The sequence below is a fragment of the Nematolebias whitei genome, chromosome 15, assembly GCF_014905685.2.
Source record: "Nematolebias whitei isolate Nwh7 chromosome 15, NemWhi1, whole genome shotgun sequence".
NCBI classification, from domain to species: Eukaryota; Metazoa; Chordata; class Actinopteri; order Cyprinodontiformes; family Rivulidae; genus Nematolebias; species Nematolebias whitei.
The window spans coordinates 43,992,039-44,012,806 of NC_056512.1; the positions used below are offsets into that span (position 1 = coordinate 43,992,039).

The 20,768-nt window shown below is 40.7% G+C and overlaps 1 protein-coding gene across 1 annotated transcript in view; it reads right to left on the minus strand.

Annotated features, from left to right (window-relative positions):
- Positions 1 to 20,546, minus strand: part of ppp1r1b (protein phosphatase 1, regulatory (inhibitor) subunit 1B) — a 36,863-nt gene extending 16,317 nt beyond the window's left edge. The window contains exon 1 of the mRNA XM_037689258.1: positions 20,220 to 20,546. Within this exon, the coding sequence (XP_037545186.1) occupies positions 20,220 to 20,333 (114 nt within the window). The 5' untranslated portion in view covers positions 20,334 to 20,546. The remainder of the gene's footprint in view (positions 1 to 20,219) is intronic.
- Positions 20,547 to 20,768: the final 222 nt, after the last annotated feature.

Consider the following 20,768-nt stretch of genomic DNA (forward strand, 5'->3'; position numbering starts at 1 on the left):
GATCTTGGCGGTCAGGTACCCTCTGCCAGGTAAACGGGGATGCATCCACGGCACCTTCTTTTTAACTCTGTGATTTGGGGCCATAGCAGAGGTTTTATGAGATGTTAATCAGCTGCTCCCAATTGTAAAAACCACTTTGTTCCCATGGTCACACATCATAACAAATGTCCAAAAACAAAAAGGGTTTCAGTAAAACTCCTTCAAGCTGCACAACATCTAATATCAAAGGAAATAATCAGCCAAATAAAAGTATTTACAGCCAGAATAAAGAGGAATTAAAGTTTCCAAAAGCAACATCTCAGAATGAAAGTAACAGAGCTGTTCCAACATGCAGCCACCTTGAGCGGCGCTAGAACACCAAAAGGTTTCCTCTGTCGGTCCAGACTGTAGGAGGCTAGGGGCATCTTTTTGGCTCTCGCTGCCCAACACCTGCCCCCGGCCCCTCAGGGCGGACTGAGGTGGTCCAAACAGAGGACAACCAGTGAGAGCAAATCTACAAACAAGTCCTGCAGAAATAAAGCCATGACCCTGAGATGTTTGTCTGTGTTGTCATTTTAACTCTAAATTTACAGCTAATGATTTTTATTTTATTTGTAAAATATGTCTACATGCTATAGGACTGAAGGTGTTAATTACCCACTGTATGAACCTCTTTTTATGTTTTTGTGCATATTTCCATATAAAAAACCAAACAACAAAAAATATTTGCATGCCTTTTTTTTTTAGATAGGGACATAAAATTAGCTTGAACAGAAGTAAACAATAATTGTTTCTATGTTTTCTGTATGTTTTTTTGCTGTCTCGCTTAGTAACAGCTGGCCAATAGAGGGCGCTAGGACGCCACCCCACCACTCATCACATAACCTTGAATTTTTTTAACCTTATATCTTGAAAAAGACAACAACAAAAAAGAAATAATAAAATAAAAATATTTTGAAACATATGTATATATTTTTGTTGTTGTTGTGTAAGATAAAAAATTTTATAGTTAATGATGAGTAAAGTTGTTTCTTTCAAAAACGTTGTCTGATTGGTGATGACGTATTTCAGCCCTGGGGCGCAAAAAACTTTGCCCATGGACTCTAGTTAAAAGCTGTACATGCGCAGTCAGCTCCTCTTCATTACAAAATGTAGGACCATTCTAGGCGCTCCTCTCCTGCGCCCAGAACTGAACGCATGGTACAGATTATGCTTCCGGTCCAGAACAGATCGTGGACACTCACAACCAGGTTATGTGTGAGAGAGGCTAGGCTAGCTGCTGCAGCTTTAAGCCATTGAAAGTCCTATGTTGCCATTTTGGACTGATATGCCTCTCAACTTTTAGATGTCTCTGTGAAAAAAACATTCAGTTGACCGTGTATTCTAAAAGTGGGAAACTGGCGAGTTTGTTTGTTTGTTTCTGGAGCTAGCATGCTAGCGCTAGCCTCCAGGTTATTGTATTGGGCTCTGTGATAAATCAGTGCAATTGCTACATTTATTTGAATGTGCTTATAGAAAAACATAATTATCAAACATTAATACTTTTGTATACTAAATGTCACTGATGCTATTGTTCTACTATTTCTGATCGCCTGCATTTGTATTGATCTAGATAATGAAAATAAGCCTCTTGCAATAAGTAACTAGATCCTAGTGTTAACACTGAAGTATTTAAATTGAAGGGACACTGAAATGGTGAAATGCTATATTTTGTGCGAAGATGCAATATTAGGACCTTCAGAAATATTTAAGAGCACTCAAATAATGAGCTTGATTCTATTTATTTTATGAACTTTTTATATATGATAAAAACATGTACATGTATTGATGATGGTTTTTGATATTGATAAAACCCAGGGTTATTGATTATTAGATCTGTTTCACACAGGCTAGGTTCCTGTTTCCATGTCTGTTGCTGAACTGACCAGACCAGACTGGGTGGAGAGCTAACCCTGGTTTCGAACCAGGAGATCGGTTAAATCCCCATAACTCCTTCCAGTGTGGTGGGAGAGGCTTTTAGCCTACAGCTACATTCTCTCTTTCTCTCTCCCTCCCCCACCCCCAACCCCCTGTTTCTCTCTCTCTCTTAATATAGCTTGTATAACTTGCTGCCGTACACATAGCACCACCGTATAAGTCGCATCAGTCCAAATACGTCTAATAACGTGGAAAAAAACATAAATACGTTGATTCGCCATATAAGTCGCATCTATTATTCGTCACCACTGACAACCCGGAAACGTGGGACGGTGTTGTACCAAAAATCGATTGGCTGCCAAATGGCGGCTGCAGGAGCGTGCACGGGAGGACTTTAACAAGAATTTAACAAGATTAACACTTAAAAACAATTATTTGTTTGCTTGAAATCATAGTAAAGGTGTGTCTCAGTTTAATTTTTCCTTAATAAATGCACTTTAACGGTCAAATCAGCTGCATTTCGCCTGGGCGGCACGGCGAAATGCAGCTGACTTGACGTTTGCTCTGACGTTTGGCCTCTATGGCAAGCAAAGTGTCTCATTAATAGCCACTTTTACCTATTAATGAGACACTTGGCTTACCAGATTGGTCGAGGGCCCTCTAGTGGCTGAAAATGGTCGTGTTCAATATTTTCAATATTCATCAGATCTCAGCCAAAAATTGGGTTATAAATATGGGGGGGGAAACGTATATTAGTCACTTCGGTGTATAAGTTGCAGGACTTGCAAATTTATGCAAAACGGTGCAACTTATACAGCAAAAAATACGGTAATGCTTTGTCTAAGGACACTTCAGCAGGCTGTAGGAAATTGAATCCCAGACCCTCTGAAAGAAAGGCAAACCTCTCTGCCTCTGGGCTAAAGCCTCCCCCAAAACCTGGAAAATTGTCCGTTTGTGATTCACACTTATATCAAATCAACAAGCGAACAATTGCATTTGTGCTTGTGTCTCTTTCTGCAGCACGCTGATGGCGCCAGCGGTGACGTTTCTAACGCCAGCTGACTCAAACACACACAGACTCTAGTAATTTTCCAGCCTTAAAACGCCCCCACTCTGCCTGCGTTGCATAATACATGGCTTCCACTGAATACGGCAACACTGGGACGCAACGTGTGAGATTACTCCAGCTTTATCCCTTCATCCCCCCTCCCTCCTCTACATCTCTAAATCCCCTCGCTCCCAATCTCCTGACCCCTCTCCACCGCTGGCGGGAATGCTTTTCAACCCGTTACTGTGGACTCTTTGCACGGTGGTCTGATATCCGCCGCTCCACAGGTGGAAGCCTGCAGAATGAGGCAGCAGCACCCTGGAAATGATGAAGAGCTAGGCCTTGATAATAAAACAAATAAACCACCAGTTCGTGGATTTTATAGACAGGAGGTGCGTCAGTTTATCTAAAGCTAATGAATTATGTACTGACTGAGCAAACTGACTTCCTGCTGCCGAAAATTGTTCATATGACTGTCTGTTAGCAAAATATCTCATGAATCACTGGATGGATTTTATTGAAACACTCAGAATATACTGGACGCATGTCTACAGCTTTTTCATCTTTGGAGGCAAACCAATTCAGGATGGCTGCCACCGCCAGCTGACCTTAAAAAACACAAAATGTCTTCAGATCAGTCAATTTTACAGATAATGAGCTATGTGGTAGTAGCCGAGGGTCATTCTCAACACATACTCTGCCAACAAGTAACGTGGTTTTTAAGATTTGACCAAATCAATCCCAAGTCTGTCGTATCTCAACATACAAAACAAAATTAAATCAGGTCATCTGGACATTTCTTCTTGGAAGAAATGTTTTATCTTTCATCCAGAAGACTTCATCCGTCTGAGGCCTGCCAACCCAGATCTGTCATATAAATAGCTCTCATTGATGTGTTTCAAGCCAGCCTCCTGTTTAATTCCAAGAAACTGGCTTTAACGCGTGCAAAAAGGGACCAGAACACTATTTTAGATTAAAACGGTGGCAGAATAGACGGTGAGCCATATGCCTTCCTTCAAGGAATGCTTGTTCATTAATTGCAGGATGGTTTGACAAGATTTTATTTGAAAAAACCCAAATTTAAGATATGCATGTGTCTATTTTTTGTATTATTATGTACAATAATAAAAAAGATAAATTACTTTCAGTGCATTTTGAGTTGTTTCCTGTTAAGATGTTTCATTCCATGTGATAAAGTTTATTCATGAGGGGGTCAAGGTTAAGTTGCCTCGTTAGGGCCGATTCTGGGTCACGAGTCACTGTTGACTTGGCATGTTTGGGTGTTCTCTGTGCATGTGTGCGTGCATGTTGGCAGGAGACGGTCTTGGTTAGCAGCCTGGGTGCAGATTGGCTGATGTGGGTCCACTCCCCAGAGACGCTGCTCTCATGCCAGGCCTATAAAAAGCAGCTGCAGCAGGACGACATAAACTAGATCAGAGGTGTCTCTGGGGGTTTGATGGAGAGAGACAGAAAGGCAGTAAAACTCTGCACCATCGTTTGACAGCGAGCGTCTCGTGGGACGTCTGCTCTGCAGATCTGACCTCAACACAAAGGCAACGCAGAGAGAAACTCGCCTTGGATGTCGTTTCCTCGTTAGGTACCCTCGCCTGCTTCCAACAGCAATAAATTACATCAGGTCATGGTATCGAGCGCTGTGTCTGCGTATCTGAGCTCTCTGTGATGTAGCTGAAGCATCATTCAGGTCCATATTCTATGAAACGCCAACACTCTGGTGGCAGAAATCCACATCTGTTCTGATGGATGGAAATGGATTGATGTGCAGTTATTCACAGGCAGCTCTGGCAATAAGAACATGTAGATGTACAGTATATATTATATTCATAGCCTTTTGAATTTTCATTTACTGCATTTAGGTCAAAGCTTAAAAACTATGTAATGTACAATAATGTGCAATATTGCAAATGTCACGCTTATAGCATCTTGTGAAAGAATCTCAGCTACTAAAAGATTAAAGTTTATCTCAATATTTGTAAAGTGAACAGAGTTATAACCATTAGTTGTTGACTTCATTAAACAGTTTCATTAAATTCTGTCCAGTTAATGAACTGATCTCAGCTACAACCTTACCAATTTTCAGCTCAGTGTGTGCTAAATCGATTGACTTATAGCCATTTAGAAGTTTTCAAGGGTCAGCTGATTGTGGTAGCCATCTTGAATTGGAAGTAAAGACATAAACTGATCTTAAAGTTCCTCTAGATGCTTTCTAATTTGTACTGGCTAAATCATCTGAGTCTGAGTGCTTCGAGCATTCAGACGCAGATGCTTTGTGAGCTAAACTGTAAACTGGATGTGATTTCTGAGAATCGCAGGACACTTGCGGCTCCTGGAACTTGCTGGCATGAAGGAATCGACCTTGGAGAAGGCTACAAGCATGGCCCGGCGGAGTGACCACAAACTTTGGCTGTTTGGAGGCGCCATTGAGATGTGCCAGCAGAAATATGTAGGCAGACAAAAAAAATCAAGCAGAGTCGGCCCGTCCCAAAACAAACGTCGTCTGAATCTGGTTTCCCCGCGTGGCCTTGAATAGGACACCTATCTCAAATTTCTCCTGGAGGTTATGTGAACAAGAAGCTCTGTTCTGCTCCTCCCCTACCCCGACGACATCTGTGGACCTGTGTCAGAGCTGAGCCAGCTGATGGATACAGCGCCATCTCTTATCAGGACTATGGAACTTTCTGGCAGTCCACAGATAACTCACCGCCTTTGTCGGCCTCCTCATGCATAAATGTATTATGATGTCATTAGTATGTAATTGTTTATATGCAAGGTCTTTTTTTTGCAACTTTCACACCGTCCCGACGAGGACATAGTGTGTGATACGATATTTTTTTTTACCTCCCCTCCCCTCGTGTTTCTCTTTTCTTATCTACTTTTGTCTGCGTGAAACAGGTCTCTCTTGTGAACGAGTCCTCGACACTCAGCGGGAACTAACTGTATAAATAAAGGTTGAACTGAATCTCTGTTATTGTTCAGAATGTGCCCAGAGGATCAACACCAAAGTTTTGGTCAACATCTGTAAAATTTACAGATTTAAGGCCATTGTTGTGTTTTTAAAAGTCAAAGGGTTTTAAATTGTGGGCTAAAACAATGTCACCTGATGTCTCCTTTCAACAGCAGGCGATAACGACTTTAAACATTTCAATCCAAATCTTAAGGAAAACACTTTAAGTCTGACTTCTCTCTCTTCCTGATTATTTGGTCAAAGCAGAAAATATGTTGCATCTTATCCAATTAAGACAAACAGGATTTTTCCATCTCTTCATTATTAACAAGTCTTTTGAACTTTCTGTGTAAACTCTGGTAAGTCAGCCCATTCCTTGGTTGAAGGTGCAGTTGTGTTCTTCCATCTCAGCTGCTGTGATCTTTAGTTGGATTGAACGCAAGCGTAGCCATAAAGTTCACATTTTTCTTTGAATCAACCCCAGGGAGGTTTTTTAAATGAAACGGCCAGATCTCATGTGGTGTTCGAAGTGCTGCCTCACGTTGAGTCAGGTGGAAAATGATGGATTTTATACTCTTTCATACGCTTAAAAACAGGCGAATACATCGTATTTGTTTAAAGGTTCTGTGACTTAAATCTTAAGTTCTACAGTTGAAAATTTCAGAATACAAATTATATTTTTCCTTGCAGGTTTTTTTTTTTTTTGGTATCTGCCAAAACGGTTGTCAGTGAACCAGTTCTCTGTGGCAACTTCATTTCTCCACCATCCATCCATTATCTTTGCCGAGTCGTGGGGGTCACTGGTGCCCATGTCCAGCAGTCACTATGTGAGAGGGGGACACCCTGGACAGGTCTCCAGTCCATCACAGGGACAAACAAAACAACCATTCACCCTCTATCTCACACCCAGGGCCAATTTAGAGTTACCAGTCAACCTAACATGCATGTTTTTGGTCTGTGGGAGGAAACTGGAGCACCCAGAGAAAAACCATGCATGCACGGAGAGAACATGCAAACTCCACCCAGAAAGGTCCCAGGTCGGGATTCGAACTTGTGACCTTCTCACTGAGAGGCAACAGCTCTACTAACTGAGCCACCGTGCAGCCCATTTCTCCACCAGTCCAAATCAGTAGGTGCACGCTCATTCCTGCCTCGTGGATCAGTCACCACTTTTCTTTTCACTGTTACGCCGACGACCTACAAATTTATTTGCCTGTGAACTCTAAAAGTGGAAATCCTCACGTCTTTTATTGATTGTATTAACGACATTAAACAGTGGCTGCACCAGAACGTTTGGTTTTTAATGAAGGAAAGATGGAGCGGACCAACCAGTTTTATGGTGATAGGGGAGAGGGCGGACTCCAGAAACCATTTTATCACCATAAAACAGGTTGGCACACTATGTGAGTAAGCCATTTACGGGACTGAGTTTTTTGTGGCTTCTCGGACTGATGAAGTCCTTTGGATGAAGGACGAAACGTTTCAACAGAAAAAGAAACCGCCCAGAGGACCTGACTTAACGTTGTTGGATTTTTTAACCTGGATTATTGAGCACGAACTTTGATGTTTTAATCTTAAAACGTTATTATTCAGGCAGGCTTTTAATACTCAGTGGCTTTTTAAAAACTATTATTTGTTTTTAAACTTTGTGTTGTGAACACTTTGTGCTCCTTTTGGAAAAAGCTCTATAAATAAATGTTGATTCATTGATTGGTTCCTATTCAAACACACAGTCAGAGAGGCTGCAGCGTGCTGCTCAACATCCATGCAGCACTTTAATGGAAACCTTTGGGCCCGAGTTCTGACTGACTGAATAAACAGATGTGCTGCAGATCACATCCGGAGGGACTCACTAATGACCCCCAAACGGGAAATGTAATTAAGTTGCGTCCACAGGCCGAATGTCATCAGACAAACCCGGCACCCTTTAACGCTCATCCTCCTCTATCTTTCATTAACCCTCCAGCATTTCTGCAATTAGCTGTTTTGCTTTTTGTTCCAGAGACTGTTGAAGGAAAAGTTAACCATCATGGCACTGTGCAGATAATGTGCTACTGTCTGCCACTTGCCAGGCCACAGTGCACAACAGGAGGTGCCAATCAAAGAAAGAGACAGTGGCACGACTCACAGCTTGAGCTGTTCTTCCTCAGGCGATCCCATCACTTGTATTGCTTTGTGTAGTAAGACAGTGCAGTTTCAAAGGTCAACAGACGGGCACAGAGCAGCTTTAGTTACTCATCTGCAAGGTCATATTTACCCACAGGTGATAAGCTAAAATAATGTTTTTGTTACTCATACTCTCCGACTACAGACATTTGAATTGAGTTAATGGCGAAAGTGTAGTGAAGTAAAACCAAGAGAAAATGCCTTTTTGTGGAAAATGTAGCGTGAATGTTGAATACTGAATAACCTTGCTGAAAAGGCTCAAACTGTGTTGTGATGATTAAAACATGAGCAGACGCTTCAAAAAACCAACGTGTAACAGAAACTAAAAGGAGCAGAACTAAAGCTGAGAGGCGAACACAAGCTAAAAGGAGCAAAATGGAAACTTAAAGCTACTAGAGAACAGTAGACAAAAGTTACAAGGAGTGAGGCAGTAGCTAAATGCTACAAGGAGCAGAAGTGTAGCCAAATGCTAAAAGTGGCAAAACACCAGCTAAAAGTAGCGTAAGAAGACAAAAATAGAACTACCATATTTTACACTGTATAAGTTGCTTTTGTTTTTTTTTGCAGAATTTGCATGCCCTGCGACTTATATGCCAAAGTGACATATTTATAGATTTTTTCCCATATTTATATCCTAATTTTTGGCTGAGATATGACCGTGTTCATTCATATGAAATTAATGAACACTACCACGTTCAGCTGCTAGATGGCACCAGAGCAGTATGGCATGCCGTTATGTCATGTAATAGGTAAAAGTGGCTATTAATGATACAGTTGGCTTGCCATAGCGAGACACCTTTGTCCAGCTCGCATGGAGCAATCGTCAAATCAACTTCATTTCGCTGCACCACCCCGGCAAAATGCAGCTAATTTGACCATTGAAGTACATTTATTAAGTAAAAGGTCAACAGAGGGCAACACGGTGGCGCAACTGGTAGAGCTGCTGCCTCTCAGCGAGCAGGTCCTTGGTTCAAACCCCGGTCCAGGGGCCTTTCTGGGTGGAGTTTGCATGTTCTCTCCGTGCATGCGTGGGTTTTCTCCGGGTGCTCCGGTTTCCTCCCACAGACCAAAAACATGCATGTTAGGCTGATTGGTAACTTTAAATTGTCCCTAGGTGTGAGTGAGAGAGAGAATGGTTGTTTGTCTCGTTTGTCTCTATGTGGCCCTGTGATGGACTGGAGACCCATCCAGGGTGTACCCCGCCCCCCCGCACAGTGATTGCTGGACATGGGCACCGGCGACCCCCGTGACCCAAAATGGAATAAGCGGGTAAAGAAAATGGATGGATGGATGGAGTTCAACAAAGACACACCTTTACTATAAAGTCGAGCAAACAAATAATTGTTTTTAGGTGTTTATCTTGTGAAATTTTGAAGAAATGCACAGCGAGTCCTACCGTGCACGCGATACTTCCGCGAATCGGCTTTTGAAATGCAGCTGATTTGACCGTCAAAGTGCATTTATTAAGTAACAGTTCAACTGAGACACACCTTTGCTACAAAGATATAAAGTCGAGCAAACAAATAATTGTTTTTAAGTGTTAATCTTGTTAAATTCTTGTTAAAAAGTCCTCCCGTGCACACTCCCACGGCCGCCATTTGTGGGGGTACACACGTTGCAGTTCGGGCTGCATGAAAGTTGATAGAAGAGTAAGATATAAAGTTAAGAAACTCTTGGCAGGTGGATAATAACAGGCGGCTGCCTTTCTAAGCAGTCCCCAGTAATATCTTCATGGAATTGAAGTAATCCTAATGTATTTTTCTATGGAATTTAACTGTATTTTAAATAAATTTTAATATTTTGAAAGGTCACAAGTTACAAAAAACAACATTTCTGCGTTGAGTTCAGGTTTTGACATATGAATCATTAAAACAGCACAAATATATATATATTTTAATTTTTAATAAAACAACAAACAGGAAAACAAAATATGCATTATCCAAACTAAACATATGAACGTAGGATGTTCTGTGCGAGCTCAGTAATTTAAGGTTGAGGGATGGGGGCTCAGCTACAGCAGGACGTGTCAGAGATTACAGCAGCAATAACATAAATCCACATCTTCTCAGTGTTGATGAAACTGGGATTAAGACCAATCCCATTAGTTGCGAGTCACGCTTCGGTGCTCGGTTTCGTGCACCTGAATCAGAACAACTGAGGATCTTTCAGAGCAAAAGAGAAACTCGAGTGATTCTGGAAACAAATGTCGTAGGCAGGATGGAAACAATCGATAACAGTTCAGGGTCCAAACCTTGACACAGCTGCAGTAAAATCTGACAACGTTTGGTAAGAAGTCAGCTCCTGACACATCTTATCCCCGTTTCAGTGCCTCCTTTAATCGTCTTCTTCTCAGCAGAGAAGTCCATTGTTTCATTGTTTGTTGAGCAAGGGTCAAAAGATTGCAGATTACAAAAAGGTTGTTTCTTGAAGATGTTTCACTTTTCATCCAAACAACTCCTTCTGTTCTATGATTTATTTGCTCATCAGTCGTTATAACAATAACTGGACCATTTTGGCTCAACCCTCCATCCTGTGGAGGAATCCATTTAAAACAAAAATTCTGTTTAGGGGCTCCTTAAACACCGTTTGTGTGTGGATGCAAGGCTGAAACAAGAACATTTTACACATTCGCAAAAACTGTCCCCGTGTGGACGCAGTCTAAGAAGCTCTGCTGCAGTTTCAAAGGCTACTTGAGAGTTTTTTTTTTTTTTTATAATAAAACAATACTCACCTCACTGTTTACAGAGTAATCAAATGACTTCTCACTTAATATTTCTGTTTTTTGACTGTACACACACGACATTTTCTTGTGCAGAGAAGCCAAAAAGAAGATGATGGATTGCTTCATAAATATTCTCACCAACAGGGCGTTCATATCTCAGTAAAATAACAGAAGCTGCTTTCCACAGAAGCCATGCCACATAATTAAAGTGGAAAGAGGACATGAAAGGAAACTTTCAGCCGGACCACTGGCATGTTCTTGTTCCAGAGTCATTACCAAATCAAAATGTCCAAAACCAGAGGGAAGAAAATCAAACGTGACTCGCAGAAGACAGAGCTGTTGACTGTGTCCAAACTAATAATTACAATTTGAGGTCTAATAACTTTCTTCCCAATAATGTTTGTTGCCACTACAAACATCTACAAACCGCTTCGGGGAGAGGAAAAAGTTTGCCGGGAACATAAACAATAAGTTTTCATAAATTCAGCCGCCCACACCATTAGGCGCCGGGAGTCAGGCCACTGCAGCGACATTCATGCGGGGAGAGATCATTGCTCGTCCAGTCGCAGCGGGCTTCGTGATCTTTCTGGGAGTGCATGTTGACAGTCCCCCAGACGGCTAATGTTTACCCACAAATACTTGCTCCGTCAAAGGTTGCTGTTTGATGTTTAACCCAGAGTGACGTCACGGTCGGGGAGGTGATGCTGGGCTTCCTGCAGAGCACGAGCGCCGTGGTGAAAGGTGTGCAGGGGAGAGGAACCCTGAAGGTTCAGGTCTAATATCAGTGTGAACAACTACTGCCGCGTACGTTGAGCTCATGTAACAATTCATATGTTAAAACGTTTAGCTCATTCAGGAAAGGGGCGTAATGACCGTTTTTATTTTTTACTTTTATACTCTTTAAAATAATCAGAATCTTTTGCAAATATTTTACCAGCAGAAATACCTAAAGATCTCCTGTTCCTTTAAAAACATTGTTCCGTTTGAAATCTCTTTGTCTTCTTGTGCTACATTTAGCTTTCAGCTACTATTAGGCTACTTTTAGCTAGTATGTTGCTACATTTAGCATGTATCCATCTTACTGTTACTTTACCTTTTAGCTAGTGTTTGGCTCCTTTTAGTGCTTGTTTGTATACTTTTAACAAATGTTTTGCTACTTTTAGCGCATAGATAGCCTTTTTGTACTTTTAGCTTCTAACTACATTAGTGCCATATGTAACCTTACCAACATTTAGCTTTTAGCTAGCCTTTTGCTACATTAAGTCTTTAGTTAGAGTTCGCCTACTTTAGCAAACATTTGGCTACTTTTTTCTTATAACTAGGCTTTCACTACTTTTAGCAAGTTTTTTTTTATTTTAACATTTAGCTAGGTTTTTGTCACATTTAACTTTTATCCAGCTTATTGCTTCATATGACCTTTTAGCTAGTGTTTGGCTACTTTTAGCGCTTGTTTGTAAACTTTTAACAAACGTTTTGCTACTTTTAGCACATAGCTAGCCTTTTTGTACTTTTAGCTTCTAACTACATTTAGTGCCATACCTTACCTACATTTAGCTTTAAGCTAGCCTTTTGCTACGTTAAGCCTTTAGAGCTTTTTACTCATTTTAGTTTTTAGCTAGCTTTTTGCCACATTTAACTTTTGTCCAGCTTTTTGCTTCATTTTAGCTTTTAGCTAGTGTATGTTTAGCAAGCATCTTGCCATGCTTCTTTTGGTTTTTAGCTTCTGTTTTGCTCCTTTTGGCTCGTCTAGTGTTCTTCTTTCAGCTTTTTTTGATTTTAGTTGCACTTTGAGATTTTTGTTAATGGAAGTTCGTTACAAATTAAATTCATTAAAATTTAATTTCACGACAGAATTTCCACTTTTTCAACAAATTTCAGCAAAGCTATTAAAACACTTCACGTTCATCCTTGCATTTTCACAGAAAAAGCTATTTCTCTAGTATAAATCAACATGGATTGATTTTGTGGTCCAACATTTGGACAAATGCTCTTTACTGCTTGTTTGATACGGCTTCTGAGTTTCACGAGTGGACAAGACCCGTTTGGGTCAGAGGAGGAAAAAGCACAGAGGAATGTCCACACGAAGGTAGCTGTGTCTGTGCCATGACCCTAATCTCTGTCCATTACGCACATTGCTCTCCATCTCTTGATGCAGCGTTGGCACCGTTTGGGGCGGGTTTAGCAATGGAAAGCACAGCCACAAGCTTTGCTCATAATGCCCCAGACAATACAAGTCTTGACCCTGATCTCTAAATGTGATGAACCGTACTCTTAAAAGGTTGTTTATCTGTCCATCTGTTGGGATTTTAAGATGTTATCAAGGATACCAGAAATGGCAAAGGAGTGACGCAAGTGAGTCTCATCGAGGAGTCCAAAACCGTAACAAAACAAACAGATTACCGAAGATTTTTTTCCCATTTAATTTGTGTGTTAGGGCACATATGTAATGATCATGGATGCCCAGTTGCACCAGTACAATAATTTTCCTTTGCAGCCTGTTTTGTGTTATCTGTGATGTATCAGAGGTGTTTCTCAAGTCTAAAAACTTGAAGGGGGAAAGAAAATCTAATTAGAAAGAAGGTCTGATTTAATCTGATATCCTGTTGAACAAGTCTAATTTAGCCAACAAAAGTCATGACATGTCGTCTGCTGACTTTGTGGCATGTAGAAAAAAAAAAGGTATGCTGTTCTTTATGGATAAACACATTTTTGTTGGTTAATGAAGTGAGCTTTGAAAATCTGGAAAAGAAATCCAACAGCAACTAAAGAAACTGTTAAAACAAGCAAGAGAAAAGTAGCTAAAATCTACAGAAAGTATAAAAGTACCTAAAAGTTAAAAGTGTCAAAATTGGCAAAATATGGTAAAAGTGATATTTAATCAAACTTTGCTAAAAGCTAAAATTGTAGCCAAAAGTTAAATAAAAAAAAGCTAAAGCTACATGAAGGGAAAAAAAACAAGTAAATAGTTAAATGTAGCAACAACAAAAAAAATAGAATAAGTATTATTGTATTTAAATGCTAAACATAGCCAAATAATAGTTAAAAATTGCAAATTTGTAGACAAAAGCAAAAATTAGCTAAATTTAGCCAAATGCAGCTGAACTCTGGCTCAAAGATCAAAATAGCAAAACAGTATATAAAAGCTTACGGAAGCTAAAAAGTAGCTAAAAGTATAAAACTTACAAAAATCAAAATTTATAGCACTATTCCAGATTGAGCTAGTTTCACCTCTTTTGTATTTTATATGCCAGAATAAATATTTCCAAATACACATAAATCATCATTCATACCTAAGATATGCACAAATAGCTTCTATTTGTTCCCATAATTCTCCGAGTGGGAGGACTGGAAGCGTCTCTCTCCACTCCACCAAAGAGCGCTCACTCATGCATATTCCCAAACACAGCATTGTTGTAAACAACCTTTTCCAACAGGCAGATCTGTTCAATAAAGTTGACCTTAGGATGCCAACTGTGGGGCAGCATTTAGTGACATTGTTATGCAGCCTGTCTCCATGGTAACAAGGCCTCGGCAATATCAGTGGTTAGTGGTTTTCAGGAAATGAAATGCCATCGGAAAGAACAGGAAGGAGTTACTGGTTGTACAATAAGTTCCAAAACGCGATGTCGTTATTGCAACTCGTTAGCAAAAACGGACTTGTGCAACTCAGTAATGGTTTTGGGAGGAGGCGGAAATAAGTTGAGTGTTGGTTAAATGTTACCCTTGACCACCCACACATCCCTGGAGAATCCCATAAAACTCATGTAGATGGTATCAGCTACAAACACGCACATAAATACATCCAATCCTGAAGGCTCCTTCTGTTCCCTGAACTCCCCATCTAGGCTCGGCTAATGGGCTAATGTTAACCGTTTTCCAAGATTAAAGAACAACTGCTTCTCATAAACCACATGCCGGTGAGAAAGAACACCGCATTAGCAAAACTTTTGCATGACATCGTTTGTTTAGTTTGTCGCAGTTAACAAACAACCTCCGTGTTTCTACTCAATAATGCTCAGCCTGCGTGCTGAGCGTAGATCGTGCTGAGAGGCTGTTGAACGTATCAGTTTATCAGGAGTTAATAAACTATATGGATTACAAGATGCAATACATTTGCAGCCTTGGAACCATTGGCAGAAACGTGATCTGTCTATGCTCAGCACAAATACTTCTGACTAGTGACACGGACGTTGTTTGGTTGTGAAAACAGCTACAAACTAAACAAACTGGGTTATTTAAAAGTAGTGATGGGCCGTTTGAAGCCGAAGCTCTGGGGCCTGCTTTAAAAAACAACAATGATTCTGAAGTTCTGTGTCGGAGCTCGATTCATTTGACAAAAGTCACGTGATCAACGACGTCCGAAGCTTCGAAAGTACCGAAGTTACGTCACTGCTTTGGGTTTGATTCAAAGCTTGAGGAAGTAGATCATTGGCTGGAGTTGGGGTGCGTCATTCTGAACTGGTATTGTTGTGAATTAATATGATTTATTTAAAAAGAAACTGTGTTTACAAATGTCAAGGCATCGCAAGCCAAGAGGCATCATGCCACAAGTCCATCCATCAGTGGTGTAGTCTACATTTTTGTACTGCGCTTAGAAACCAAAGTACACTGGCTAGTACAATGTGATCGTCAATTTATTTTGATTTTTAAGCATATTGAACATTTCCAAATTTCTCTGATGCTTATATTTGAATAAATGAACAGCAAACTTTGTACAACAGTTGGCTTTGTATTAAAAACGTGTTATAGAATTTATAAAACATTATAAAAGCAAAACATGTTCGAGTATTAAGTAGTAAGTACACAAGTTTTAATTATACAATAATTTGCTGAATAAGCGAATGTATAAATAAGTGCTGCATACAGACAGATTGTTACGGAAGCATTTAACAGCCATTTAATGTATCATTGACATGTGCCTAATGGTATGTCATGTATCACTGGGCACTTTTAAGTGGGTATACTGAAATTCTTAAGCTTTGTCTGTACAGCACTTTGGTTGGCCTTGTTGCTGTTTTAAGTGCTTTGTAAATAAAGTGGTATGGTATGGTTTCTAGTGGGTATACTCCGTATGCTCTCGTATCGCACAGACTACGCCACTGCCATCCATCCATCCATTACCTTTACACGCTTCTTCCTTTTCGGGTCACGGGGATCACTGCTGCCCATATCCAGCGATCACTGTGCGAGAGGCAGGGGACACCCTGGACAGGTCTCCTGTCCATCGCATGGACACACAGAGACAAACAAGACAAACAACCATCCATCCATCCATCCATTATCTTTACCCGTTTATTCCAGTTTGGGTCACGGGGGTCGCTGGTGCCCATGTCCAGCAATCACTGTGCGAGGGGCGGGGTACACCCTGGACGGGTCGCAAGTCCATCACAGGGCCACATAGAGACAAACGAGACAAACAACCATTCACTCTCTCACTCACACCTAGGGACAATTTAGAGTTACCAATCAGCCTAACATGCATGTTTTGGTCTGTTGGAGGAAACTGGAGTACCTGAAGAAAACCCACACATGCACGAAGAGAACACGCAAACTCCACCCAGAAAGGCTCCCGAGCCGGGATTTTGAACCGGGGTAACCTGCTCGCTGAGAGGCGGCAGCTCTACCAACTGCGCCACCGTGCTGCCATCAAAATTATTTATTCATCCAGTAACTATAACTTTATTCTTTCACCTACAAAAAATAAATGTTCAAAGCACATCAAGGAATGACCGATACCAGAGAGAAATGTCTCAGGATATAAAACACAAGCAACTGATCTTTATACTTTTGGCCACAAGATGTCGCCAAAGAGGACAGTGTTAAAAAGCTTTTGAGTAATGAACCCTTTTTCAAAACAAGCTTCGGTGCTTCAGAAAAGCTTCGTTTACCCATCACTATTTAAAAGTGTAGAAAATAATTATTAGCCATGTAGCATTCTTTCACATCGGTATGTCGTTTCTGAGAAAGAAATGTCTCATAAGCCTGAAAAACAATAAACAATAGGCCCTCGTTTTGCTAACCATTAGCTTAGCAATTAGCTTAGCTTAGCCTAGGTGAAATTTGTTGCCATTTTCTCCATATTCTGTGCTCTATAACAAAAGTCACAGAGGATAAGGTATAAAATACTGATAAATTTTTGATAGAAACATACTTTAACACTACTTACACACTTTTGTTCGGTGTATTGCTTCTGTACTATTAGTGCTAAGTGTATTCTTAGTTTAACGTATTTCTTAGTTCCCATCTTAGATCTTATTATTGTTTTTCTTTTACAGTTTATACTTTTGTTGCATGTAACTACCCTGTGTACACAATTTCATTCTACCATGTACCACATGAGATGTGAATGACAATAAAGAAACCTTGACCTTGACCTTAAAAATGACCAGACTATCTCTTTAAGGAATAGAAACTTGGATGGACTGACTTTTCATCCAAGCTCTGTCTGTTACACCTGTGTTTTTATTGCCTATTACATAGAAACATATTTGTAATTTGGTTTTATTGGTATTTTACATTATGACCGTGACGTGCAATGTTTCCGGGTGTCTGAGTGACTGCAGAGCAGCTGAAACAGAGTCAGACATGAACATTGTTTAAACTACGTGTGGTCAAAGAAGCCATGAAACTATTTAGACCACAATGCATTGCAAAATACTGACTTTGAGCATGCACATAACTGTAAAATGGTCAACTGCAACTGATGTAGAGACTTCAGGGTGCATTGCACCAGTCTGAAGGTAAAACCAAGAGCCACAAAGTGGTGTAGTCTACATTTTGTAGTGGGTATACTTGCTTTCATTAAATTTTTATTTAGGCAGGTTAATCCCATTGAGCCTCGGGGACTCATTTACAAGAGAGATCTGTAAATCTGTAAATCTCTAATCATCAATTTAGAGTCAGAGATTCTTTATTGTCGTTTGCACCTCATGTGGTACATGTGGTGGAGCGAAATTATGTACACAGGGTCCCAGTTACATCCAACAATAAAATGTAAAAGAAAAACAGCAATAAAATCTAAGACATGAACTAAGAAAAACATCAACTAAAAATACACTAAGCACTAATAGCGTAAAAACATTACGTCGAACAGCAGCACGAACATGAGCATGAGTCTGTGTGAGCAGATGAGCACGCATGAACACATGAACATGAAACAGATCAGCAGCAACATGATGTGATTTTTCACAGTGATTATTCTGGTTAGAGATTCATGAGTCTAACAGCCTCAGGGTAGAAGCTGTTCCTCAGTCTAGTGGTTCTACACTTAATGCTCCTCAACCTCCTTCCTGAGGGGAGCGGGGCAAAAAGTGTGTGTGCTGGGTGAGTGGGGTCCTTCATGATGCAGGTAGCCCTCTTCCTGCATTTATTTTGATTTTTAAGAATATTGAGCATTTCCAAATTTCTCTGATGCTTATAATTTACATGTCCTGCGACTTATAGGCCGAAGCGACATACAGTGTTTATGGATTTTTTTCCCATATTTATAAACCAATTTTTGGCTGAGATAGGACCGTTTTCATTCATTCTGAATGATTTTTTTTTTGAGCAGTACCACTTTCAGCCACTTGATGGCAGCCGAGTAGTAGCAGAAGTATGGCATGCCGTTGAATCATGTAATAGGTAAACGTGGCTATAATGATAAATTCAAAGAAGTTCAAGACAAAAACAACTGCACTTTATTTATTATACTTTACACTTTATTGTTTTTTTTTCTTGAACTTTTTTGAATTTACCATGTACTGGATGACTGAGAATCTTCACCAGCTTTTAATGATACAATCTGCTTGCCATAGTTCTCCACCTTCGTTCTGCTCGCTGCTTGGACAGACCATCAAACCAGCTGCACCGCCCCGGCGAAATGCAGCTGGTTTGACCTTTATAGTGCATTCATGAAGCAAATGATAGACTGAGACACACCTTTACTATAATTTGAGTAAACAAATAATCGTTTTTAAGTGTTAATCTTGTTAAATTCTTGATAACATCCTTCCGTGCACACTCCCACGGCTGCCATTTGGCAGCCCATTGATTTTGGCACAACACCGGCCCACATTTCCGGGTTGTCAGCGGTGACGCATAATAGATGCGACGTATACGGAGAAGCCACATATTTATGGATTTTTTTCACTTTATTAGACAAATATGGACTGATGAGACTTATAGGGCGAAGCGACGTATACGGTGGAAAATACGGTTAAGTAGTAAGAAATATTAATTATACAATATTTGCAAATGCTATAAACAATTGATTGTTACGGAAGTATTTAACTACCGTTTAACGTATCAGTGACACAATAATGATATGTCATGTATCACTGGGCACTTTAAAGTGGGTATACTGAAATTCTTAATCTTTTCTAGTGGGTATACTCCGTATACCCACATATCGTGTAGACTACACCACTGGAGCCATGATCCTGGGGGAAAGACAGTCGACTGTCAGGACATTGCTGTTCAAATGTTCACGCCAGCAGTAACAACAAAAAAAGTCTATATTTAACAAACAAAGCACCTGACACTTTCTAGATTCATATCTTACTTGGAAGAGATGACAGCGATAACAGGTCAGTGTCCGGGCGTGTTAATGTACAATAACGAGTAGTCCCACAAATCATTACAAAACATTTTCCTCTTCCAAATTCAGTCAAAAACAAGCGTTCTGAGAAAAGACTCAACAGTGTGAAAAGTAGATTTGAAAAAAGTTACAAGTTGTTTATGAAAGGGGAACATGGTGATCTTTAGGGAAATGACAGAGCAGGATCACAGGCTGCTGTCATTTATTAAAAAAAAAACTTTTAACGCAAATAAAGAAACGGGGACAGTCGACGAGGGAGCCGACCCAAGACAAGTGAGCCTACAGGTCAGGAATCTTTGCTCGTATCCTAAAGCTCATCTTGCTTTTACTCTCCCACCTCTTCGCTCTTCAAGGTATCAGGAGGAAAGACCCATTGGCCTCAATCTTCTCCGATACCAAACCACAGTGGCCCACTTATCCCGGCTCTAAAATAAGAGCCTGCGCTATTACAGCTCAGAAGAGATCAGCCAAATCCAAAAACTAACCAAAACTTTAAAAAAAACAAACGTCACAAAGAAACAGGCTGAATACTCGTGACAAATCTGAAAGACTTCAACAACAGAAGCTCAGGTCAGAGGTGAAACAACACGGAAGTGAACTGAGAAGCCAAACGTCAGGAGGTTCTTGTGTCTTCTCAAATGGCAGAAGGACCAGATGATGACTTTCACATCAATGTCACATTAAAAGGTCAAGACGAAGACGTAAACAAGAAACACAACTCTCAACAAATCCAGACATCAAATTCATTCTGTGGATTAAAAAAATAACGTGTTTAAAAGATCATTGCGTAACTTTGTGTGTCCTTCAGTGACAGCCTGTCCGTGCACGTTTAAAACCTGTGGCTCACCATCTCCACTTGCCGTGGGTCCAGGTTGGTGGGAGCAGAGGCTGGAACAGCAAACTGGATCTTCTTCCTCTCCTTGTGCTCCCCCTCGACATGGGTCGACATGGAGGGCTCCATGGCTCTGGATCCTGGGGGGTCTGACTCCCAGTGGAAGCCAAATAAATAATTTCTGTGGAAGAACCTCCTCTTTCAGACCTCCTAACTGTGGCCTCGTCACCCCCAGACTTCTCCTGCCTCTCCTTTGGCTACTGGAAGAACTTTCTCCACCTCTGCTCCACTTTCCCTCCCCAGGAGCTGCTGCCTCTGCTCTCCTCTGTCAGCGTCTGCCTTTAAACCTGAGCAGCTGCAGCGCGTGTCCTCAGATCTGGAGGAGGCGGGGCCATTTGTGTAAAGAAGGCGGGGACATAATGAGATGGGGAGGAGTCAGAGCGCACAGGGGAGGAGCATTTTACAAAAAAAGGGACAGAGCTGCTGTTTTTATCTGAGCTGAGGCTGATTTGCAACGAGTGGGGAAATTTTATAATCTCGTCGCATCAGCTGAGCCTCTTCTGG